Source organism: Hippocampus guttulatus, chromosome 6 (assembly GCF_054856545.1).
Source record: "Hippocampus guttulatus isolate MCC_2025c chromosome 6, RoL_Hgut_1.0, whole genome shotgun sequence".
Lineage (NCBI taxonomy): Eukaryota > Metazoa > Chordata > Actinopteri > Syngnathiformes > Syngnathidae > Hippocampus > Hippocampus guttulatus.
Window position 1 is genome coordinate 21,141,505 of NC_141266.1, and position 25,830 is coordinate 21,167,334.

Genomic DNA, 25,830 nt, shown 5'->3' on the forward strand with positions numbered 1-25,830 from the left:
CCCCCCCCCCCTACTGCATTAAAGACATTTCAACACACTAGTGGAACAACGAACTAAACGTGAGGCAAAATTGTGCACTAGTTTCCAGATGCGCACTACTAGTGCTACAAGTGAGTTTATAAAATTCTACTAGGTAACATCTCGCGCTTCACTCGTCATACTCTTAGCACGCTTTAGTCAACGAGTGTACAGTTTTGCCTAACTGGCAAAGTGTGGTTGCGCTACTAGTCTGCCAAACATTTTGTACTAGTGAAGACAAAGAGTGAACTAGTAAATGGATCTACTGTCTAGTAGATGCAATAAACGCTCCAATTAAAAGCTGTTTGGACATATTTTTTCCCCCCTGTAATGTATGACATTTTTGCACACTAGTAGAACAACGACATGCCACTAGTGTGGACCTTGAGACTGATATCAAGGCGATATCCAGCCTACTAGTGCGCCGAATTGTCCTACTAGTGAGGATTTATCCGATATCCTTGTCATCCAGCTTAGGGTGCGATATGTGGACTCGTGCACTCATTGTCCTCATTAGCATGTCGTTGTCCGCCTATTGTGCAAAAATGTCAAGACACCGGCGGGGCAGAAAATGCTCCAACAGCTTTCAGTTGGAAGATTTATTCCATTTACTTGAAATAATACAATTCAGCCCACTAGTAAAGCAACTGTCCAACTAGTGAAGTTCCTCAAAAAGGTTACTAGTATGGCACAGTCATTTTACGAGTATGCCGAGTTGCCTCGCTGGTAAAGACAAAGATGCTATTACGCGAAGTTGTCTGGGGCCGAAAGTGGTGCGAGCTGCGGCGGCGTCTAAGCGAGGATGTGGAGGTAGACGGGCGGGTTCTTGACGAGGGCGAGGAGGCGCGCGTGGATGTCTTTGATGAGGGTTCTCTGCTGAGGTTCTCGCTGCCAGCAGCCGCGCATCAGCAGGTAAACTTGTTTGGGGCACGTGCGGGGACGCTCCAGTTCGCGGCCCTGCGTGATGCACTCGATGGCCTGCGGGGGGCAGTGCAACGCAACGGCAGACGTTAGCCACTCTCAGCGGATTTCGCTCGTTTATTTATTTATTTCTCTAAGCCACAATTTGAAAACCCAACATGAGACTTTACATTCAAACCACCTCTCCAGACGCCAGCTTGAGACCTTAACGTGAAACCAATGGAAACCCTAAATTGAAACCCTACCCATCACTTGAAATGTAAGTTAGAAACCGAACCCTCAATGGAGACCTTGACACCATTTAAAACCAAAACATGGAACACAAATTCTATTTGCAAACCTTAACCCTAAACTTAAAACCCTATCTTGAAACTTGGAACCCTAATCCAAAACATGAAGCCCTATCTTAAACTCAAGTTCTTTGCCACAGCGACCATGGAAAGAAGCAGCACATTCCACCTCCCCTTTCTGTGTTTGGGTTCAGGTGTTTGTGGCCTTTCTGCTCCAAGTGAACTTGACGAAGGCCCAGTTTGGATGGTCCCGACAGGAGTCTGCTTCTTCTGTCTTGTCTTGTCGCTGGTAGGGATCTTCTCTGCTCTGTCCTCAAGGCTTCTGATAACCCTGAGCTTGTGTTCCAGTGGCTAGTGCGAGTCAAAGAGAAGGTCTGTGTGGGTCGCTATTCTGTAGACCTCAATATCGAGGCGTCTTCTGTCCTACCTCGCCCTATAAAGTCCCGAAAACATCAACACATTCTCAAAGATTCGTCGGGTTCTTAGAGCCTCCCGTTGAGTGAGATTGATGCCCAGTGGGTAATGGTTTGCATTCATGGATTCAAAGGCCATCTGCCTTGGGTCATTCTTTTCCAGTTCAAAGCCTCCCTTCAACCTTGGAGAATTTGTTCCGTTTTCCACAGTGAGTTGTGTGTGTGCCCGCATCGTCGGTGCAGTGTGATTTATTGAAAGCTCAATAAGACCGAGAGTGTCCCAGGTCATAAAAGACTACAGTAATAGACACAGTCACTTTGTTTTCTGAGACCACTCATGGACTCATGTTTGTCGGCGCTTTCCACACACTCTGGGTCCTGATTTCACAAAATCACTTCACCTGTCCCTCGCAGAGCGGATTAACCAGATTAATGCTGCCGAGACACGAGGTGATTAGATTAGGATGGAAGGCGATCCAGTCTGCTCTTGAAAGGCGAGACGCTGGCGGTGGTTCCGCGGCTCTTGAAAGGGACACACTGGTTTTCTCGGGACTGCTCCACTCCACGACGCTATTATTGATTTGATTTAAGGGGCAGACGGAGGGCTCCGAGCAACACTCGCACAAGACTCAAGTAAACACACGGACGATTGACTTGATTTCTGGATTTACGTGCTATTCTGATGCACGCCAATCAGCGTGGGTGTGAATGTTTGGCGGTGGCCGTACCGGCGCGCTCATTAGCATGCCCCAGGGCAGCTGTGGCCGATAGAAAACTGCTTCCGAAGCTTAGCTGCTATAAAAGGCGATACTTCCAATTACGAGATCACATTTGTGAGAGTGCCGCCCGTCAACTCTTTGACCAATGAATGCAACATATCAATATCAACGCCAGCTGTTTCGAAAGGAACATTTGCGTCCGGCTACTAGCGTAAGCATGTCTACAACTGGTGAAATAAGTACAATAGATTACAGTTAGATTTCCTCTTTTGACATTTGATGGAGAATAGACAAACACAATGTTATCATGTTTAAAAGTTTCATTTTGTTATATCCTTGATTGACCTCGAACGCGTGTTTTTTTTTTTTTGACCGGCTACTAGCGTTAGCATGTCTACATCTGGTGAAATAAGATATCGATAGATAATAGATCATGTTCGTTGTTTTGATCGTTTTGTGGTTAAAAAATTAAATTATATACACTATAGAAAGAGGTGAAACAATGTTTGTGATGATGAAATAACGGAGTTCAGTTACAAAACGTGCGGTGTACAGTCATGGTTATGATGACTTGGGTACCTGCGAGCCTTAAATGGCTGCCACCTGCCACATTGCAGCACAACTTTTGTATTGCATTGTGGGATGTGGTGGCCATTTTAGGCAAAATAAAAATAGCCATTTCTTAATAGCAAGAATGCAGAGTACAGTCTTGTGAAGTCACCAAATACAGTCATTGTAAGAACGCAAGACGCTTTGTATAAATGGAACGGCTGTGTACTTGTGTGCTTGATTTTCTTTCTGGGAAGTAAAAAAGGCCAGTTTTCCCAAACATGCAGGGATTTCTTTTTTTTTTCCTCCCGCTTTTGCAATTCACCATTGGCGTGATAAGCACGCCACTCACCTCGCTGTTGGACAGCTGGTACCAGGGCTGTTTGCCGTACGTGAAGATCTCCCAGAGGACCACGCCGAAGCTCCAAATGTCGCTCTCCGTCGTGAACTTCCTGTACATGATGCTCTCGGGCGGCATCCAGCGGATTGGCAGCATGGTGCGGCCCCCCACCTAAAAGCGGAATCACAACTTTATGCCGTCAACGCAAACGCCATCGTGATGGTCAAAAAGTCATTTGTAGTAGTGCCGCTTGGGTCCTCCAGGGGTGATCATGAGTCACTGTCGCTCGGGAGTGAATTCGCCAAACAATCAATTATACTTCCCACTCTGTTTTGGTCCTCATCATTCCCATGAGATGAACCCCAACCTCAAGCGCGTTAACTCTAATCTGATTCCACTAACCCCAATCCCGAACTCTTAATCCTAAACCTAAACACGAAACTTAACCTTAACATAAACCCTGAGCTCTTCATTTCAAATCCAAACACCCAACTTTAATCTTAACCCACTAAACCACAAGTATCAAAGTTAAGGCCCGAGGGCCAGGTCCGGCCCCCCACGTCAGTTTATGTGGCCCGCGGGAGCAAATCATGTGTGTCAACTTTCATGATTCTTGCTGAAATCTGTACCGAAATGTCAAATTGCCGTGGGTAGTAAATAACGTTGGGATTTTGCACCAGCCCTCCGAGGCAAGCCGTAACTCCGAAGTGGCCCGCAACAAAAAATGAGTTTGACACCCCTGCACAACTAACCCTCACCTAGCAATTCTAAACTCATTCCTAATTGACCAACCCTAATCCGAACCCACTAATTTTAAAACAAGCCCAAATTTGAATGCGGATCCTAGCCCTAAAACACAAATACTAAACCACATCAAATTTGTACTTTGCGAAGCCTTACTCACCCGATAATAATCGGTGCTATAGATGTCCCGTGACATGCCAAAGTCTCCGATTTTGACCACCAGGCCTTCTCCGACCAGGCAGTTGCGCGTGGCCAGGTCTCTGTGAACAAAGTGCAGCGAGGCCAAGTAAACCATCCCCGACGCGATCTGGGCCGCAATGTGCAGCATCTGAGGCACGGTCAGCTCGCCCAGCGCCGCCATCTTGCACTCCTCCAGCATCCGAGCGTCGGGTCCGTGAGCCCTGCGGGACACCGGAGGCGTTTTGAACAACATCCCAGACCTTGTTTTCAACTACAAGCAGGCGAACGTACACGTGTTTGTCAATATCAAAGGTACACTGTAAATATGGTGAGACGGGGCTTCGGATAAAATTTTGCGATGAAGTGAAGTTGACCTTCTGTAAACTTGTGAATGGGCAAGCGCTGACCGTTTCCGTGTCTTCGACATAACTTGCTGTTCTCTTACAAGTACCCGCCAGGCGACATTGACAACAGGTGTTTGATCCATAAACATTTTCAAGCGCTTGCCTTTCTGTGACTCTTCCAGTCTCAAGCTGCAGATGACACTCGAAGCTATGGGAATTTGTCAGGGGCCATCTTGGTCTCTCTCAATGTCACCTGCATGATGATGACTGTTCCGATGTCAATTCTGATCCAACGAGGAAATGTATTGATCCATTCGTTGTCTATTTGCGGAATCATTCACTCATTCCCGACTTGTGAATCGCTACAAAGTGATTTTCAGTGGTGGTCCGCTACACAATGATGAAAGAAATGGAAATGAGTCAATGATTCCCAACACGGCCATGAAGTGTACATCGCGAAGGGTTAATGGTGACACCCGCGTCTCGCAGCGCATCCTGTTCCGACTGATGGGCGATAATGCGACCCACGCTTTCGTCCGAGTCCAACCCAAATGCGCTCACTATTAGTTTAGCGGGCAGGTGGCACGGTGGGAACGCAGCTGCACAGTGGGACGCCCTGGGCCCAAATGTGATTTCGGGTGGGGTTTTTTACGCCGCCAATCTGCCTGGCGTCAGAGGGCACCTGGCGTCAAGACCAGCTGATCCCGCCGAGGTTTCTCCCAGGTGATGAACTTCTAATTGGTCAACGTTTGAAACTCGCATCGAATGTCGCAAATTAATCGCATGCTGTATGATGTCATGAGACAGCTCCCTGAAACGTTGCCATGTGCGAACCTTCACCCAGAATTTTTCTGAGGCAGAATTTTTTTTTTTTTTTTTTGTGGAATCACTCAGACGTGCACCTGCGCCAAGGCCAAAATGACAAAAACAAAAGCAAAACGGTTGTGTTTGTATTCAATCCAGTTGTTTATTTCTCATTGTTCACAGAAAATGAATGATTGATCCTTGAAATTTTTTTTTGACACATTGCAAAATTTTACGATTGTCCAAAAAAAAAAAAAAACAATTCTGTTTACTCCACTTCCATAATTCAGCTTCCAAAGTTAGTTTCTCCTCACAACATCAAAGTTGTTTGGCATGTCTATCATCACTAGACCCACAAAAAAGTCTCGAAGCCATGCTTGAAAAAACACACGAGTCTGTCATTTTAGGCCCATTTTTGAGGCCTCCCTTCAATGGATAGCAACCTTTTTAAAAGTCCAGTCCCTGAAACCAATTTGACTTGGAAACTTGTCATTTGGTTGGCACGTCTATCATGAGTAGATGTACAAAAAAAGTCTCAAGAAGACGTGCTTGAAAAGTTGCCAAATTAGGCTCATTTTCCAGGCCACCCGTCATCGAGTAGCATTGCAGTCTTGTCTTTTTTAAAAAAAAAATTAAGTCCTTGAAGCAGTTCTGACTTAGCAATTTGAAATTTGATAGGCAGACCGACCAAAAAGGCTCAAGTCATGCCGTGAAAACCACGAGAAGTTTGGCATTTCGGTTTGAAGCTGCCATTTTGAAAATGAAACTTGCCTTTTTGAAAATCAAGCCCCAAAACCACTTTGACTTGAAATTTGGTAGTCGTGCCCACCATGAGTAGACCCCACAAAAAAAGTCAAGAAACAATGCACAAAAAAAAATCCTTGTTTGGTTTGAAGCTGCTGTTTTAGGACTTGTTTTTTTTTTTTGGGCTCACCAATTTGATAAGCAAATCTATTATGAGTCGACCCACTAAAATGTGGAATGACAGGTTAGCCATTTTGGTTTCGTTCTTTTTTTCAGTCCAAGGCGACCATATTTGTGTTGTTTTGTCCATTTCTGGCATGTTTGTCAGATTGCGACCAAATTCAAATCATGCAGATGAGATGGGCGGACGGTAAGAAACGCTGCGAGTTCTGCATCGTATTCTAGACATCTGTGCAGGTGCATCGACTGTCGAACTACAGCAAAATCGCATTCAGCTGAGTCTTGACAGCACAAATGTTTCACAGAAACTTGTGAGCTGTTTTTTATCTTTGTGTTTTTTGCCAAGACCACACAAAGTTGCACGACATCCTAAAGAGGCCTAATAAGAAATAATGGCAGTTATTAAGGAGCTTTGGAATCATTTTAGCACACCCTCGCAACCTCTTAACATGTTTGCTCAAAATGTATAGACGGCCAGCAACAAAAAAATAAAGCAAACATAATTTTGAGTTACAAATGGGGGAAGCACAATTCAACACTAAAATAGCTGAACAGATTTGAGGTGTATTTGTGTGCGTATGCATATTTCTTATTTTGTGTCATTGACTAACAATTACAAAAAAATATCTCTCTCTCTATATATATATATACAGTATATATATATATATATATTTTTTTTTTCTATATCCACTTTACAGGTGCTTTCATAAATAACTTTGGCATTGTATTGCCCAAAAATATGATGCTTTTAGGCATGGCATGTTTTCTTTTGTGTTACTTTGTCACTTGATTGTTTTTTTTTTTTTGTGGTACCAGACATTAAACTAAAGAAGAAATGAAGAAAGGTGCTCTATTCATTACTTCCATGGCTTTACATGTATCATTTTATTGATATGATATTATTACATGTATGTTTCCCTTGAAAATGAATATAATTTCATTTCAGTTTATTTGAAATCGTACTTTAACCAGGTTGAGCAAGGCCTTTTCGGATATTTATACCTACAGTTTTACCATTGAAATGAACGACTATTTGATTTTTATCTGTAAACACTTCTTGAGATATATTTTGGAAATATTTTTCTCTGGAAATTTTATGGAACCATTTAAATGTATTTGTGAATCGGACTTCCATGGGAAATCATAAAGAATTAGTTGCGATTTTGAAAATGCTTCTATATTGTTTTTTTTTCGAGGTCATTAATGGATGAATATATAGATATATAATCGGGGAGGTTTTCATTGAATATGGAGCCTAGTGGACAGTTTCGGGCGTGTGTTTGGAGATGAAAAGCTGGACATACCGGAGGAAGCGATTGAGGTCGCCGTGACGCATGTACTCAAAGACCATGGCGAGCGGCTCTCCGTCTGTGCACACGCCATAGAAACGCACGATGTGCTGATGCTGCAGAACCGTCAGGAGCTCCGCCTCCCTCTGGAAGTCCTGCCGGGTTGACTCGTTGGCGTCCTTCAGGGTCTAACGGCAAACAGGAACCTTTAAAGCTGGATGCCAATAATCGGCGAATGCTTGCCATCACCGGGGTCGGGCTCCCGAGTGGGACATGAACAAATAAAAAGTACAGTTTTTTCCGAAGTAAACGTTTTGCTTGTCCTTTTTTTTTTAAATTTAACTGTCAACAGGTGAGTTGGAATTTACAGTTGCAATACCACATTGCACCACATCACACCAGGCAGCACTGAGCTTTACTCATTAATGCAGTGTCATTATCGGGCTGAAGAAGAGACAGAAAAGATGTCCGACGCACTCACCTTGATGGCGACCAACATCTTGTCGTTGTTGGGGCTGAGGTTGGCGCACTCCGCCAGGTAGACTTTGCCGAAAGCGCCCTCGCCCAGCTCCCACTTCAGCACGATGTCCGCACGCTTGATGTGCTGGACGCCTGGTGGGCGGGGTTTGGGGTGGGGAGGGGAACAGAATGAACAAAAAAAGGATGCTTGGTATTGTAACAAGCATCGCCCCCCCAGACACACACACACACACACACGTGCGACATTCCTGAAATCCTTTGTTTGCAATGTGACCCCTTTTCAATTGAACTTGGAATGACTCACACATGTCTTTGTCTTTGATGATGCCACAGAAGTACTGCGGGTTCTCCACGAAGCTGGACAGCCCCGAATCTTCGTCCGAGGAAGGCGGGCTGCTCCCCAAGTTCATGAAGCGCAGCGACATGGCCAGGTCGTCCTCGGTGCCCAGCACGGACGAACCTAACGCGCCGGAAAGACGCCCACAGGGGTCATACACCCGAGCCAGCCAGCAGGTACAAATACTTCACTTCATTATTATTCAGTATAAATTATATTTACTCTTGTGAGGCTGAAATTTGGAGGCTTTTGACAATTTGAAGCTGAATGCTGTTTCTAAGCAGTTACTTCAGTGTGAGCATTCTTGTCAATTAATCACTTTCATCAAAATAACCAAACGTGGAAAAGTAAATTGCAGTGGCGACCTTTGTTGAGATCTTGGGGCCTTACGAGACGGAACATTTTGTATATATTTTTTTTCAATACGCATGAAAAAAAGGATGTGAGTGCAAGTATTTTATTAATCCTACTTATTGATTAATGGTTAAAATGAGATTAATCAAAGATTCAAATTATCATTAGTTAGTGTATTTGCGAACATAAAAAAACTGAGCCAAGGTTTGCCAGCTCGGTTTAAAAATATAAAATCACATTTTTTTTGTCTTCACTGTCAACTTAAAACAGGTATCATATGTAATTGAGAGGAAGTCTTTTGACTTTTGTTGGACTTAATCAGCTTTTTTGAGGCCAAGTATTATCTAGAATTTGAATTTTCTCCCCAACTTTACTTTGACCACTATCCATACTTGTGTTGTTGAGCACGAGCTCTTTTGCCACCCAAGGGTTGGTGATTATTGCGCCAACAGCACGTGGCAATTGCGCACCAATTTCTGGGAAAGCGCCCGTTTTCTTGGCGCGGCGCGAATAATGGCCGTGATCAGCGCCGCAATCAGGGTGCCGCTGAAGCAAAAAGACGTCACGTGAAGCCCATAAAAGGCCAAACGAGCCTGGCCTAAATAGTCCTGGCGTACAACCTCCAGGGTCCAAGAGGCTTGGAAATGGAATCAACAAAAGCCAGCCGAGGGAGCGAGCACACACACGGACGGACAGACAGACGGAAGGAAGAAACCATGGAACGCTCCACTTAGGCAATCACAGCCACTTAGGCAAAAGTGTAAATGTACGAGCGAGGGTTGGGCCGCGTGCCCATCTCGCCGTGCGTCTGTCCGTCCATCCATCCATCATCTTTAATGGCCCCGCACCGCATGGCCGCAGCCAAGGGAGGTTTTCTGCTCTCTTACGGTAATTAAGGCACTCTCGGCGCAGCCTTCGCAAACTTACAGCTCAGCCAGATATGACTCAGTCCCGCCTCACCCCTTCTTGCCGCAAGCCTTTGCCTACAATCTGACAGTCGTGAGGACCAATTTCAACTTCACGCCTTTTAACGCCTGAATTCCACAGTTAAAATTATTCGTAGCATTACCAATAATAGCATCATTAATGACATGTTGAAGGATTTGGAGCTGGGTGGCTAGCTAGCTCTAGCTAGCTAGCTAAGGTTAAGATTTTTACAGCTACAAAACCTGAATATTTATAACATATGACGTTTATTTATTTATTTATTTATTTACACATTTGTTATTGGCCTCCTCTACAAGTCGCATATATCTTTGGACATAAATCAACATGTTACAAATGTAAATGGCATGTTACAAATGTTTACATACACCCAAGTGGTTTGGATAATGGATGGATATTTTCCATATATTTGTGTTGTAAAGTTTCCCAAAAGTTTGCTTTCCAACTTACGGTGAATGCCGAATTTAGAGTTGTGCCCGCATTTGTTGATCACCAACATGGTGACCAGCAGGAAGGCGCACGCAAACACAGCCAGACCCACGGCCACTGACACCTGACAGGTACAATTCATTCAATTGAGTCAAAGGTGCATCGCCTTTTTCTTTTCTTTTCTTTTTTTTTTGGGGAAATCATTATCATGAAAATAATAACAGACCACAAAGACTCGACTCTCCAGGTTCTCGGTCACGTCCATGACGGATTTGTTGGTGGGAACTGTGCAGGGACAGCAGGCCGTCAGTCATTTCCATTCTTTTTACGGAAGAAAAGTTGCTCTTAAAAGTTATTACGGAGACTCACTTGGATCCAAGTTGATGACTTGCATGTGGGGAAACAAAGAAGATGAATAAGTGGACAAAAACACACAGCAAATGAACATGTGTGGACTATTTTTCTTTGAAAGTAGCCGTTGCTCAATTCGCAGATGACCACTTCAATGACATTGTGAAATTGACGAAAAGATGGGAGCAATGCAAGCCGACTTCCTGTCAACACTTATCATCAAGCGCACCCCCATCCATCTCTCTATTACATACATCTCTACTATTTGGATTTTTTTTTCTATTAAAAAATGCATTTTTTGGGGCATTCAAGTGAATTTCGGCGGTCGGATGGGATGGGAAACAAACAAATAACAAACAAAAGGATGAGCATGACAAACAAAAGAACCCACCGGGAATGATGCCCTCGGGGTCGAAGAGTCCGAAGGGGTTGTCCATGAATTTGCCGATGGCGGTGGCGTTGTCTTTGCCCAGCTTGTTGTCCACCAGCAAGGTGTAGCGGCCGTTGTTGATGTGCGTGGGCTTGTCCAGCGACAGGCAGCCGTGCTTCTTGGAGCCGTCGCTGGAGTCCGGGATGAGCTGCGTGTACGTGAAGGCAGTCTCCTTCAGCTCCGCGCCCTCGTACAGCCAGCTGATGTTGGCCTCGGGGTTGCCGTCCACCACGAACGAGAAGCACCAGTGGTGTAGTTGAACCGCGTCGCTTAGGTTCAGGATCTTGGCTGGAACTGGCAAAGGCGACATCGTAGGCGTCACCACAAAAAAAAAAAAAAAAAGCAAGATGCACTTTCCCTTTGGCTCATTACAAGCCTTCATTCCTTGTACTTTGGTGACTTTTTTTTCAATCTTTTCATTTCTCCTTTGCCCTTTTATAGATTTTTTTTTTTATAAGAATCCTGGATTCCAATAGAGTCCAATTTGCAGTTGAATGTCACCAAGTTGGAAAGGGAGGGAAGTGGACATCTATAGCCGTCAGGTGGAATCCAACCGTTTACTACCACCGACGTTCATCTCTCAGTCAAATACGTTTGTTTTTTTTTTTGAAACGGGCAACATGGCAAATTCAAGCTTCTATTTAACTGTCCTGATGAGTAAAACGCCAGTAGGTGATGGCCTTGCATCACTTTGGATTTGGAGATCAGCACAGCTTTTATGTAGAAGATAAAGATTAGGTGTTCAGTTTCGGCTTGTCGCATTGATGGTGAGAGCGAGGAATGTGAACAATTAGAAAGTCGGACAAATTGGGGCACCTCACACTTCAAAGGGCATGATAAAAAAAAAATAATAGTGAGAGTGAGACGATGCAGGTCATGGAGAGAGACTGGCAAATATAACAATTTTAGCCATGCAGTGAGGCAGTGTCAACAAGGGCACTGCAAATAAGTGGTTATTTTGTTGTCAAAATCCTCCTTTCTCATTTTTTTTATTTGGCATAGCTTGAGGTGTCACAAAATCCAAACGTATTAGTTCCAAAGTCACACAATCTGCAAGAAAACGTGGCAATTCTTGCCGATTTTAAAAGAGCTAACCGCGGCCTAATTCTGACAACATTTCCAGTGTTGCATGTCCAACTTTTTTGCTGTTCTCTAATATGTGCGAGCGTTTGCTGATTGGGCACTTTTGCTTTGACGTTTCCATGAATCGATGTCGTCCATCCGTGTTTTTCAGACACGCGCTGACCCCGACATGAATAATGAAGCCCGGTCAACATGTGGATCTGCATACCACAAAACTTTCCAGGAAATGATCCGAGGAGACACTCGAGAGACCCCCGCCCAGCTTGGAAAAGTGCTGAGGAGTTGCTGAATTCTACCCCCTCCACCCGACCCCCCGTGAGTACCCGCGATAGCCGGAAATCTTGTTGGAAAGCAGCAACTTTCTTTTCTGCTCAACAACGATTATAACAGTCTATTATGAAAGTTATTGTGTCGAAGTGGGGGTGTAAAAGGTACTTAAGCAATATACTCTTAATGTAGGTGTGCACCATATTGGGGGGGGGTAGATTACATTGCAGTTTTGTGTGTGTTTTTATTTATTTTTTTTTGGTGATGTTTGAACACTTTAGTTGAGTTCAGTAGCGCGGAGTATGAAAGTATACGGAGTCATTTGTATGAAGTCGACCTGTATTGGGCAGGTAATTGTCCAAGTGAAAAATCATTGCTTACCATGCTCAGTGAGTACATTCCGAACACAGTTGTTCATCGATCTGTTTTAATTTTAGTTTACCGGTAGGTTTTTTTTTTTTTTTGATAATGTGCAGGAGAGAATGGCAACACACTGCAAGTGGGCCAAGTTTAGGCATCGGAAATGCCAACAGACAACGTGCAGCGAGAAGCTAGAAACACACTTTTCCTTTCAGGCCAAAGATGAGCATCTGGTCTTTGTGTCGGTAGGTTTTATTGCTAACGAAGGCAATATTGTGCGGGTCTGGAAAGGTGGATTGGTCCAAATGCTGGCAAATGTTGTTTTGAAAAGGTCTGGCAATAAAATGTGTTGATGAAGGTCAATTTGAATGGGGGTTGTATTTGCCTGGCTGCGTAAATCAGTGTTTCTTTCATTCGTCAAATGTTGAACTCGTCCATTGCCGACAGGAGTGACAAGCACGGAGACACGCGCGGTTCTTATTTCGATGTTTAAAAGCAGTGTTTAACGAAGAAACGCAAAGGTAGGCTAGAGAGGAACCTGGTTGCGCAAGAGCCGCCCGAGTGCAGCCAACCAATGGCCACTCGGCAGGAGTCAGCAGTAAGCACCCACGTTACTGTTCGGGGAGGTAATTAAGGGTAATTAAAGGGCCGGAGGTTAACGAGTGTGCGCCCACCGATGGGGGGGGGGGGCGCGTTGATGGATCGCCAGCATTTTGCCGCCTGCCAATCATGGGCGGATGAAGAGGGGTTTTCAATTTTTTTTTTTTTTTTCCGGAGTGGGAGGCAAGCATCCATTAAGGGCGAGGCTCAAATTGGATCTGAGCACAATTATCAGGGATTTTTTTTTTTCTTTCCTCCCCGACGCTGGTTATCTGTCCCTTGGTGCTCGTGCATGGAGCCTTCAGCCCATTCAATCCTTTGGTCTTTTTGGCTTCCTGGTGTTTGAGATATGACAACCCCAGCCGCGCAGCACTCGGTGACGGCTTTTGACCTCCCTTGGACTTCTTTCCGAAATTTGAGCATGGAATGGAGCAAATAACGGGACAGCGGCTACTACAGTGGACAGCTTATCATGTTATCAGGTTTCAGGGTGCATGAAAGGGTTAATCTCCTCAATTCAGTTATACATAGTTCTTGTTATATGAGTGTTCTATTTAGACACAAATGTCTGAATCCACATTCCAGGCTCTATAAGTGCGGGAGTTGAATCTGTACTTCTTTTCAGAAGAGATTTTTTTTCCGACGTAACGTGGACTTCTGTACTTTCTTGCCTTAGAAAGAAAAGGGAGGCAACAGGTGGTCGTTTCAAAGCAACAAGAGGCCAGTTGACGTTTGCCTTTTTGTCCTCTGATTGTACACCGAGCATTAAATGTCTGCCGGCTGCACTTTTTATTTGTATTATTGTCCATCCGCGTGAGTGGCAGACCACTGAGAGCTCCATTAGAAACATAACGGGAGAACACTTCTTTTTATATGAGGGGCCATTTGCTCCAGAACCGAAGTGGCGCGGCGCGCCTCGCCTTGTTCTCGGCTCCCTTTGAGGCACCTCCATTAAGCTACGCAGAAAGCGCACTGAGCCATCACCGCCACGCTGGCGTCATTTGCCACATGCCAAGGGCGTTTTTGCATTGGAAAGATCACAATTAGGGGGTGGGCGATATGAGGGGGAAAAAAAGAAAACCTAAATCTATATTTTGTGTGGGGTCGCTCAGGTTTTGGAAGTCTGTCGACTTTGTAGTGATTAGGGAGTATGAAACCTGTGCCCATGTGGGAACTGACCAATAGTGTGGCTTTGTTGGAAAAAAAAAAGTGAAATCGACCACATTTTGACTGGCGCTTCCAGCCCGACGCCGGCGATGAGCGCTTGACCTCAACATTGCTCGAATGACAAGTCGGGCTTTGTTTACTCGCGGCTCTTCGGCTTTTGCCTACCCGAAGATGGCGCGACGGCATGGTGAAATGTCGCATTGTTTCTATTGAGAACTCGGTGGGCACCTCCTTACACTCAATGTCCAGCTGCACCACGTCCTCCCCGGGCCCGGCCTGGTTCTCCGCCTCGCAGGTCAGGTTGTGCAGGTTGTCACTGGATGAGACGTTAATGAGGTACAGGACCACCTCTAGCGGGGACCCCCACATTCTCTCCTGTCACACACGGACAAAATTGCTGCGCGTTATTCTCATCAGTAGGCTAGTGTGTGCCCGTGCGTGTGTGTCTGCGTGCATTACCTGAGCAACGAAGCGCGAGCGCAGAGCGTGTGTGCGCCATTTGACTTGCGGGGTGGGACTTCCTGTCACGTGACACTCAAAGGTGAGATTGCCCCCCTCCTGGACCTTGTTGTTGGAGGGCAGAATGGTGACCTCGGGCAGACCTGAGAACAGCCCACAGTCCACTAAGAGGCCTGCAAAAACACTCCAGTCTTGGTTCCCTGGCAACAAGATCGGACGAATAAAAGCAACCAGGGGCAATCTTCAAGAATGGCCTGATTTTCCTTTTCTTTTTTTAAAAAAAATATTTTATTGTGGAGTTGTTGTATCTACTGTGTGTACAGCAATTATCGTGTGGGTTATGTTCAAGATCACCCCCCCCCCCCCCCCCGCCCCTCCTCGCAATAAGTGGAATCTGCGCTATAGAAACACCCAATTTATATACTTCGTCGGCATGTTTGGATCGCATTCATGGCACTTATTTTTTTCAAGGTGATTAAATCCACTTTAGAATAAAACAAGCACTTTCAAAAGCATACTGGAGAATGTAGTGAAAGCAAGAGAGCAAGCGCAATCGGGACAAAAATGTTGTCCCGATACATTTCCCCCAAAAAATTTTTTTTAAAAATGTACCTACCTCTCTGCGTTTACGGTAAACACATTAGAGAATGTAACTTATCATCTGACAATATACAGTAGCAGTCATGCCCAAAGGTTGGATTGTTATTAAATCAACCTTCAGCTGCTGCTTTCTGTAGGCATAAAAAGCAGGACTAAAGAGGATATGACATTCAATAATGAATTGCCATTTCCTTCGAAGATATATTTATATCTTTCCAATCAAAGACAATTCGACACGTATCTCAATATATCCCTAAGTGGAGAGATTTGGTTCGGTACGATTTGATGCACTCATCTTTAAAAAACAAACAAAAAAGATTTTCCAATTCGAATTGGTTTGTGTTTTTACAGTATCTTGTTAATCCATCCAGACAAGTCTGTTTTTTATGCACTCCTCCAAATGTCTAAAATGACCCCACAACGCCGACCTTCTAACCAAAATGGCCGACTTCCAGTGTGTTTTCCAACATGGCTCCCTTTTTAGCGGTTCCACTCACGCTCGACGTGCCCACCAAATGTCAAGTGGCTTCGGGGGCTGAAGTTTGCAAAACGCCAAATGGCGCCGGCAACTCACTGCAGTTGTCTAAGACGAGCGAGTTGAGCGGCACTTCGCGTCCGGCGGCTCGACACGTCAGCAGCTGGTCGTCCGGCTCCCCGCGCTCGCCGCGCTGCCACTGCTGCAGCCAGTGGAGTTCACACGAGCAAACCAGAGGGTTGTCCACCAAAACCCTGATGGGGAAAATCACCAGACGTTAGCAGAGAACATTTCCCAAATGTATTCTATAAAAGCATACAGGCAATTATCAATGGAAAAATGTCAGGCCCACGCACTCAAGAGCAGCCTGTCAATCAAGCGCACTTTTTTATTGGAGTTAAAAAAAGAAGCGCTCGGGGAACAAGCGGCGGCTTCAGCTGGAAGCTATAGTTTAACCTTTACGTCACCACTTGATGTTTCTTCTGCGCTGCACTTCAAGTTGCTGGTGAGCACCGAAAGGCTCTTAACGGCCTCAGGGAAGCACACAAATGGCCTGCAAAATTACAGCCGATGTGGCTTTTTACGTTCGCTTTGATATGACAAATACATATTATTTGTTTAAAAGGAAAAGAAAAAGAAAGACGCGCACGAACTTTTGAGGCTGCGGCACAAGAACTCAAGTCAACTTCAAAAGAACTCAAGTCAACTTCATTTGTAGCGCGCTTGAACGAGAGCGGCGGCTGGCACAAAGTGACGTGAGAGTGAACGGAAACCATCAACCGCAATAAATTGAAGTCAAATCATAAAGGATTGCATTTGACCCATTATGATATGAAAAAGAAAGCAAAAGGATGCCGAATTTTAAAAAAGAGAACACGAAACAACAAATACAATGGGAAACCCCTTTTTGTTTTGAATCCCCCCCACCCCTCCCAAACGTATGCTAGATTTGTCATTTTGTCGTCGTCATCTAACCTTTGACCCCGTGCTTCCTTTCCACTTGAAGCAATAGAAATATTTTGACCACAATTCGATACGTTATCTTCTTGCAATCCATTTCATCCCTTTCTTGTAAATATTTTTGATTTCCCCCCCCCCCCCCCTTTTTATTTGAGTTAAAAATTCTCAATTGCAGTCTGTTCCGCGAGCCAATTCCGAGCTCCCTCTTCAACAGATTCCTCGGACAAATTGCCAGCTAAAGAGGGCGGGGCGGGGGAATTTTTAAAAAAGGCATTTAGGAAGAAATGATTCAAAAGGTATCGAAAGGCAGATTAGCTGCATGTGATGTTGGAGACTGGAAAGGAAAGGCACTCACAGGTTGAGCAAGGGAAGAAAATGAAAAACCCGCCACGAGATGTACTCCAGAGCGTTGGACGCCAGGTTCCTGGAAGAAACAAACAATTGCTTACATTTCATAAAGGCAGCGCACAAACGGAGGTAAAAAAGGGGCTGACCAAGTGTTATTTGGAAAAAATGTTTTGAACAAAAACTCCGAAAGTCGACTTGTTTTGTGTGTGTTTTTTTTTTCATGTGAGCAAACAAGGTTGCGTCAGTCACTTTTTTGGGGGTTATTTTTGAGCTGGGGTTATTTTTGTGGGGGGGGGGGGGGCTTTTTTCCCCTAAAGTACATTCTTAATTTTGCCGTCGTTTCCAGTTTTTATTTTTTTTTGTCTTTGGTTCTCATCAGAGCGTGCAGGTATACCAAATATTTTCATCTGTGCCACTCTTATGAGCAAATAAATCGTTGATGGATTCCCCCCGCCCCCCCTGCCCAAATATGACAATAAATGAAAATATTTGCTTCAGTGAAATCATGGTTTTCCGTTTGTTTTTTCATCTGTGAGCACAACACCACTCATGCCCCCCGAAACCCACTCGCCCCGCCCCCCAGTAGAATTATTGATCAAGTGATAATGGAGCCTGAGTGGAGTGTATTTATAATGCATCAGTTGTCAATAATCCGCCAAAGTGAGCGAGTAAAAGGTGACTGGCGGACGTCGTCTTTGCTTTCCCCCCAAAGTTGTCGGCGCGCCACGCGCTTATCAGCGAATCCCCAAAGGCACCCAGAACACGCAAAAAATAGTGTTTCTTCCTTTCCCCACATTTGTCACCTGCGAACCCCCCCCCCCAAAAAAAAAAACTAATCAATGCACAAAGACCATCTGGCGTCGTCTCACTGAAACCGAGATCAAGTTTCACGCACAATTTCTTGTAATCAGAGCGCAACAAATGACGTTACCCGGTGATGTGTGAGGATGTCTTCATGTGTTCAAAAGACATTTTGGTCCAAGTCATAGACATCGTTAAGGAGGTTTGTCTTTATTATGTTTGGATTTTTTTTTTTTCATGGGCTTTTTATTGATTTTTGTTTGCCTCATTTTTCTGTATCTCTGCGTTACGCAACAATTCATCAATTGATCAACTTTAGTTCTCTTGTGTTTCTATGTTTACTCTACCTATCATTAATCTGATTCTGATTGGAATTGGTTGAGTCAACTTTATGGGTCCATTTTTCTCGCAAAACGGGCCGCTTCAATCCGGCTCTGGTTTTGGGGTGCTATGCCCAAAACGCTAACACACTAAATTGTACGTCGAATATGTGGCGATAGAGCCTCCACCTGAAACGGCGGCAGCGCTTGAAAGTGAAAGCGACCGCTTCATTCCGCACGCTATCGAACCAAAGCCGTGGCAACGCGTGTAGAAACATCGTCAAACGCTTTGGCCACACGGGAGCCACACTTACACATACTGTAGCTTCAGGTTGTGGCGGAAGGCGTTGGCGGCGATGTGTCTCAGTTTGCATGACGTCACTGTGCTGCAGGGGAAACACGGACAGAATTTCGAAATTAAGTCATAGTAGTTTTCAACAGAAAATGCCGTTTGTGTAGTCACCCTGTGTGAATGAGTGCTGAGAACAATTCCCAGCTCCCGCTTCTGTCACAACGGGAGGCGGGAGAAGAGTATCTAAAAAGAGTATCTCAACGTGGTTTTTTTTTTGCGCTTTGCCTAAGGACCTGTTTGTCACAATACTTGCCTCATGTTCCAAATTCTGATGTAAATGATGTTTGACTCCGGTTTTTATAGTCTTTAATTGAAATCATCTCGCGGAAGTATTTTTCTTCTGTGTGCATACTCCATACTGCCCCCTTCAGTGTGGAGTATGAACTGCAACATTTTGAATGTGAATTAAGTCTTTTGTTGTTGTTAGTTTTATAAAAAATTTAGACATTTTTTGGGCGGAGGGGTTTGTGGGGGGACAAAGTACTCGTCATAAAAAAAGTAATTGTCTTACAAGCATAATGTTGTTCTGTATTTATGCGAGAAAAAATACAACTAGCACAAAAAGGACTGGCGAAGCGTGCCAACACGCTCTGCCATGCGTCCTCAACAGAGTTTCTTATTTTACTTTTATAGCAAGCAGAAAAATACCCCCAAAAATAACGACGACGTTGATGATACTTACAGGTTTTTTAGCTCTTTGTAGTTAATCAGCTCCGCTTGCGTTAGATTTTCCAGGGCCGCTTGGTTTTCAATGTAGCTGTGGAGAAAGTACGAAATGTAACTCGGTGAGTGAAAAAACAATGCGGGCGACCCGGTAGTCCAGTGGTTAGCACGTCGGCTTCACAGTGCAGAGGTGCAGGGTTCAATTCCAGCTCCGGCCTCCCTGTGTGGAGTTTGCATGTTCTCCCCGGGCCTGCGTGGGTTTTCTCCGGGTACTCCGGTTTCCTCCCACATTCCAAAAACATGCATGGCAGGCTGATTGAGCACTCTAAATTGTCCCTAGGTGTGGGTGTGGGCGTGCATGGTTGTTCGTCTCCGTGTGCCCTGCGATTGGCTGGCAACCAATTCAGGGTGTCCCCTGCCTACTGCCCGAAGACAGCTGGGATCGGCTCCAGCACCCCCCGCGACCCAAGTGAGGGTAAAGCGGTTCGGAAAATGAATGAATGAAAAACAACAATGCAAGAGAAAATTTGCTGTTGTTGTTAACATTTATTTTGTGAATGCAAACGCTTTGTTTTTCTTCTTTCTACCCACAATCTGGCTGCTGTAGACTGTAAATTTCCCCAGTGGGGGACAAAAGGATATCTTATCTTATTGGTGTTGTCGTGAACATTGAATGTGGCCGTCATTCAGACATGCGGCACCTTGAAAAAATTTGAAGTTGTCGCTCAATTCAGCAGCCAGAAGGACATCCTCCTCCTCTTCTTGTATTATTGATATTTTTATCTTTTTTCTTCTCATCGACACCATTGTTTGAAAGTATGAATGTCTTCAGCTGCTTCATCATCATAATCCTTGGGAGAAGGTTTTCCATCCAAAGAGTTACAAAAAAAAAAAAAAAAAAAAAAAAAAAAATCTGAAGAAATTCAAAAACTGAAACTTGCTGAACCGCGTACTCTTTTTCCCCCCGTTTTTTCCCCATCGCCATCAACACGAGGGATACACCGGAAAGAAAATAGGCATTTCTCGCGAATAATGTCATCAGAAAAATCCTCCGAGAAAGTGTTGTTTTCCTCCGATCTCTGCGGGTGTCATGAAACTCGACTGAGGATCTTTGTGTTTAATTAAGTTTGAGACATTTAAAAACATCTGCTTGTACGCCGGAAAACAATGTATTTATTTATTTATTTATTTATTGGCCGATTTCCTGACAGATATTATGGAACGACCAGTAACTTAACCAACAACCACTCTCCCACTGAGCCATGCCGCCCACAATCATTGAAGGAAAAAAGAAATAACAATCAAAAAATATATATATAGCTCTTTTAAATGTACAAAGCGCTAACTGAATCATTCTGCTCAACGTTACTTGCACGGAATCTGACAGAAGACTGTCGATCATTTTGGAGGCCCGTCTCTCTCTCTCTCTCTCACTCTCTCTCTCTCTCTCTCTCTCTCTCTCTCTCTCTCTCTCTCTCTCTCTCTCTCTCTCTCTCCTCATCTCCAATTTTTTGCTGTCTTTTCTTCTCTCAACCATGACTCGACTCTCACTAGTCCATCCAGTGACTACCGACTCTGGCTGCCGCTGCCTCTGGTGTGCTCTACTTGTCAATTTTGGCAACTTAATGAAGCTTGAAGCATGCGTTGTCTCCCCGGTGGTTCGTCTGACGACTTGCTTGTTTGAATGTGCGACGGAGCCTGTCTTTGAAACGCGAACATCGGCATCAATCAGGTTCATTGTGGCCGGCAAAATTGTGACTAAGAGTCAAACGTGATGAGTGGTGCAGCCCCAGAAAACCCTGCCTCACTCTCTTGCCACTTATTTCCAGCGTGAGCGGCGTCAAGACTGTTCGGTAATCCAAAAAGGAACTAAAAATATGCAGAAAAATACCTGCAGTGTGTGGCATACTTTTGGGCGCCCTGCTTGTTAGCAGCAGCAGGCCAAACTTATTTTGCGTGTAAGAATGTGTGTGCATGTGTGTGCATGTGTGTGTGTGTGTGTGTTCCTGTTTGATCGGCCCACGCGGCCGTAATGTGATTAGAGGGGCAGGTGGGCCCAGGATCGCCCATCGCCTTTACTTATTTGATTGAGCCAATTGGGTTGTATATCATCTATTGTTCCCGGGGGAAGGCGGGTGCGCATTGACCGGCAATTCACAAAATTGAATTTATAACTCTGCGTATGATAAATATCGGCATGCCGTTAATGGCCTCTCTCCTTTTTGTTCGGCACGTAATATAGCGGCCGCCGTTGTTTTTGAAAATGCTCGCTTATTGATTTCCGAAGCCGGGCGCTTACTGTAGCGTGCGATCGCAAGGTGGGGTGTTTGCAGAGGGGTGGAAGGAGAAGTCCGCCAAGATGGCCGTGGGTGGCTCACATTGACGGCGATGATGGAAGTGTGAGTAATGCACTCACTCCGCTCAAATAGCGTTTCAGAAAAGTTCTTGACAATTGCTCGGCCGCCTAATTGCGCCGAACAAAGCGAGAAAGCAGCGTGGCGTTGCCGGCAGCGACATTTACAACGCGAGTCGCCGCTTTCAGAACAATATCGCAACGCGAGCCCTCCCGCAATTATCAAAGTACACCTCGGCGTCTCAAAAAACAACTCCTGTTGATTCTCTCTCGCAGGTAAAGCGTTGAAAGATGCATTTTTCATAAATAATGCTTTTTGGGGGGGGGGATGATAGAAAAATAAAATATCTTAATCTTACAAAAATGCACCGCCACTCCTCCCCTCAAAAAATTCTCGAAAAAATAAGAATCAAGTCGTTTGGGGAAAAAAGTATTCCAACAGAAATATTTATTTATTTATTCAGTTGCCCAGATTATTCCAAAGCTACTCGCATTTTTGAAGACAAACAGTTATCGACAAAAATGATTACATTTATATGTATGTATATATATATATATATATATATATACTGTATATGCATTTTTTAAAGTCAGATTTTTGTCAGGAAAAAAAACAAACATTTCTTTTTCTAATAATTTATGTCAAGTAATTGTCAGATTGCATTTCTAAGAAAAAAATGTATGTTAAAAAAAACTTGGAGTACTTCAGGAACTAAAAAAAAAAAAGATTAGAATGGTCAGACATCGGTTTTGATTGTAAAGATGTGAGTGAATAGGTACGTGAACTAATGAACAACACTAATCAAAACGTTTGAACCATTTCATGCACCCTGTAACTTGATGACATGATAAGCTGTCCACTGTAGTAACCGCTGTCCATAAAGGGGTTAAATTGGTGTAAATGTTGCATAGAAGAAAGACGGTAACAGTGCCCCGGCTGGCCATTTGACCAGCCAGCTTCTCCGCTTCTACGGTTGAGTAAAAACTCCTTGTGATAATAAACTCAAAATCTTCCAATTATTATTATCATTACAATAAGTAAAATGTCTTGTCAAAAAATGTCATTGTGTGAGAGGGAAAAAAAACCCACGTAATTTTTCAACCTCCCCCCAAAACATATTTTCAGAAAATATGTCTTTATTATTTTTAAGTCAAATTAAAAGGAAAAAGGAAACATTTTTAAAAACATCCAGCAGAACAATGTGAGAATGTGAGTGACTTTGATGAGAACGACATTTCTATTTCCACCTTGGCGATGCTTTCATAAGAGACCGCCAGAGCACTCCTGCAATCTCCAAGTGGATGACAAACAAACAAATCCTTCTCGATGGGGGAAAACTATGAAAGTCAAGCTTCATTTTTTGCTATTAGTCCAACCACATCTTGCAAAATAACAAATAAGGTCAGGGCAAACATCAATAGATTGTTTGCAAGGAGTTCAGTCGAAAGTCTCGACAATTGAAAAATAGTTTGTGTATCAAAAATTGTTTGTTTGCCATTACAGATGGTACCCAAGTAATGATCTGCTGACCTCAAGAAATGCAATCTATCATACAAATGGATTATGTCCAAACAAAGTACAGAGTACAAAGTTTGGTACGTCATGTTCCACCTATACAGTGAAACTCCTGTACAATGAAACCTACATGGGCGAAAATACCCCCTAGTGTGGAAATTTTTCATGCATGAAAGCCATTCCCACTTTTCTGCTCCCCATACGACGAAAAGTCCCCGTGTTCCGTTATACGAAATCTTTTTCTCAGCTCTTACCTCGCAACGAGATTCACGACAAGGAAAACAAGCCTTCCGCAAAAGTCTAATCCAACCTCAGCATGCCACAGCGAAGACATGCTTGAAGACAGGATAAAAGTAATAAAAATGAAAGATGGAGGAAGCAAAGTAAAAGACATTATGCAAGAAATTGATGGAAGTGAAAGTGAATGCTGATCGTAAATTTCGCAATTTCTTTCCCGTTTTTTTCTTTCTACACTGGCTATATGAAGTGTCCAAAAAGTATATGCTCATATTTATGCACTAAGTATTAGAATGCAAATAGAGTACACACATACGGTTTTGTGTGTGTGTGTGTGTGTGTGTGTGTGTGTGTGTGTGCGTGTGTGTGTGTGTGTGTGTGTGTGTGTGTGTGTGTGTGTGTGTGTGTGTTTACATCTGTGATAAAATTTGCAACAGTGAAAACCCCCCCGTTGTGAAAAATTTCTTGCTGCAAACATGATTTCGTTGTCGAGGAGTTTCACTGTATCCAATTCAATATACGACAAAGTCAAGATATTTCGTGTTCAAAAGGACAAACTTTCTTGTTTTTCACAAATAATCCTTCGCTTGGGGAATGTTATGGCTGCAACACGTTCCCAACAAGCTGAGAAAGTTGTGGAATGCTCATCAAACACCTGTTTAGAACGTCCCACAGGTGAACGGACTTAAGAGGCAACGGCTGGATACCATGATTGTTGCTAAAAGGAGCTTCCCAGTCATTCACAAACAAAAATGGGCCAAGGTTCACCTCTTAGTGAGCGAGTGTGTGAGAAAAGGCCAAAAACCAAGATTGTATGCCCGTGACCTTCGATCCCTCAGGCGGCACTGCATCAAAAGCCAACATCAATGTCTACAGGATATCACCACATGGGCTCAGAATCACTTCAGAAGACCAACATCTGTGGTCTGACGAGTCCATATTTCAAATGTTTTTTTTGGAAATTGTGGACGTGGTGTCCTCCAAGCCAAACAGGAAATCAAAGAGCGTAATCTCAAATACATCATTCATTCGTAGAAACGCCTAAACGGTTCCATCAAAGTGGAACGACGCCGGCGATATTCACATCCTCGGTGGTGACATGGCATTGGCTCAAAGTGCTCGAGCGGTCGTCTCCGAACCCGAAGGTTGCGGGGTCGATCCTCAGCGCTTGAGATCGTGTCAAAGTGTCCTTGAGCAAGATGCTGAGCACCCTGTTGCTCCTGATGCTGCGTCACCGGTTGCGGAATGAGGAGACAGTCGGTGTTGGAGCACTTGAAGTACCTTGGAAGCCCATTGAACATGATTGAGAATTTGGAGTCTGCCCCCCAACTCAAGACCTTCATTTCAAACTCACCAGACACTTTGAAACACATGCGGCGAAAAACAAACTCAAATTTTCTTTCCTGTCACAAACATTTGCATCAAAACAATCTGTCCTGGCGGTGGGTTTGTTAACTACGCCGCCCATAGTCATATCGATGGTTGGAGCCGGCACTCCCAACTCCTAAAACCCTCATTTCAAATTCAGTCCTTCTGGTCTTTGATCTATGTCAGATTTTGTACTTATATTTGTGGAACAGCACATGGCCAAATAAATTCAACAAAAGATCTTGTTCACAAGCGTGCCCTTATCAAGACAAGTTAAAAAAAAAACCTTTTGACAAACAATCTCATTGCAGTTTCCCTTAGCATCATCCAATCCCTTCAAGACCAAAATAAGTGAAGCCTCGACGGCCTCCGAGCTTCTCGCAAGTCCTCTGAACGTCCACAAGGAGACTGGATCCCACTTTCAGCAGTTGCCAAAGATTCTACCATTAGCATATTTAAAAGATCTCCCCAACTCAGTGCAGAATCTAGGCACGGTTTAAAATTAAGGGTAGCACGACTGGATGCAGAGCTATTACAAGCACTGGAACCATCAAATAGGGTGCCCAATTTTCTGGGCATTGAATCGATCTGTTCTGGTTGTCCTCGAAGACAAATCCAGTGCATCTCGGAATTGTCAACCACATCGGCGATACTCAAGTCGGTCACGCTCAAAAAAGTTGGTTGTCACCCCTTCCAACGCCAAGACCCTGATTTTAAATTCAACCGACACTCCAGCAAACACGCGGCTGAAACCAAACTGGATTTTATACCGAGATCAAAAACGGTTCCGTCAAAGTGCTCGTGGCGTGAGCTGTCCATCTTGTCATCCACGCCGGCAATACTCACATCTCCGTCACGTTCTCGCTCTCTTGGGCCACCAGAGCCGGCACGCCGGAGATCCCGTTGGGCTCCAGGCACTGCAGCATCGCGAAAGAGCATCGGCAAGCCGACGGGCATCCCTCCAGGGTGGGCGCCGGTGCCAGACTCAAGAGCAGGGGCAGCGCCAGCACCAGAGACGCTGCACCCTTTGCCATGGCCAT

The 25,830-nt window shown here is 44.4% G+C and overlaps 1 protein-coding gene across 1 annotated transcript; it reads right to left on the bottom strand.

The window, feature by feature from the left end:
* On the bottom strand, positions 1-25,830 carry ntrk1 (neurotrophic tyrosine kinase, receptor, type 1). Its single transcript, XM_086113550.1, has 17 exons — positions 25,637-25,830; positions 19,336-19,410; positions 18,616-18,687; positions 17,188-17,256; positions 15,972-16,126; positions 14,798-14,940; positions 14,575-14,713; positions 10,823-11,155; positions 10,450-10,467; positions 10,307-10,365; positions 10,102-10,204; positions 8,320-8,475; positions 8,017-8,147; positions 7,551-7,723; positions 4,155-4,395; positions 3,263-3,421; positions 1-996 (listed from the first exon to the last, which is right to left on the bottom strand). The coding sequence occupies exons 1-17, from the start codon at positions 25,828-25,830 to the stop codon at positions 811-813; spliced, it is 2,406 nt and encodes an 801-aa protein (XP_085969676.1). The 3' UTR covers positions 1-810.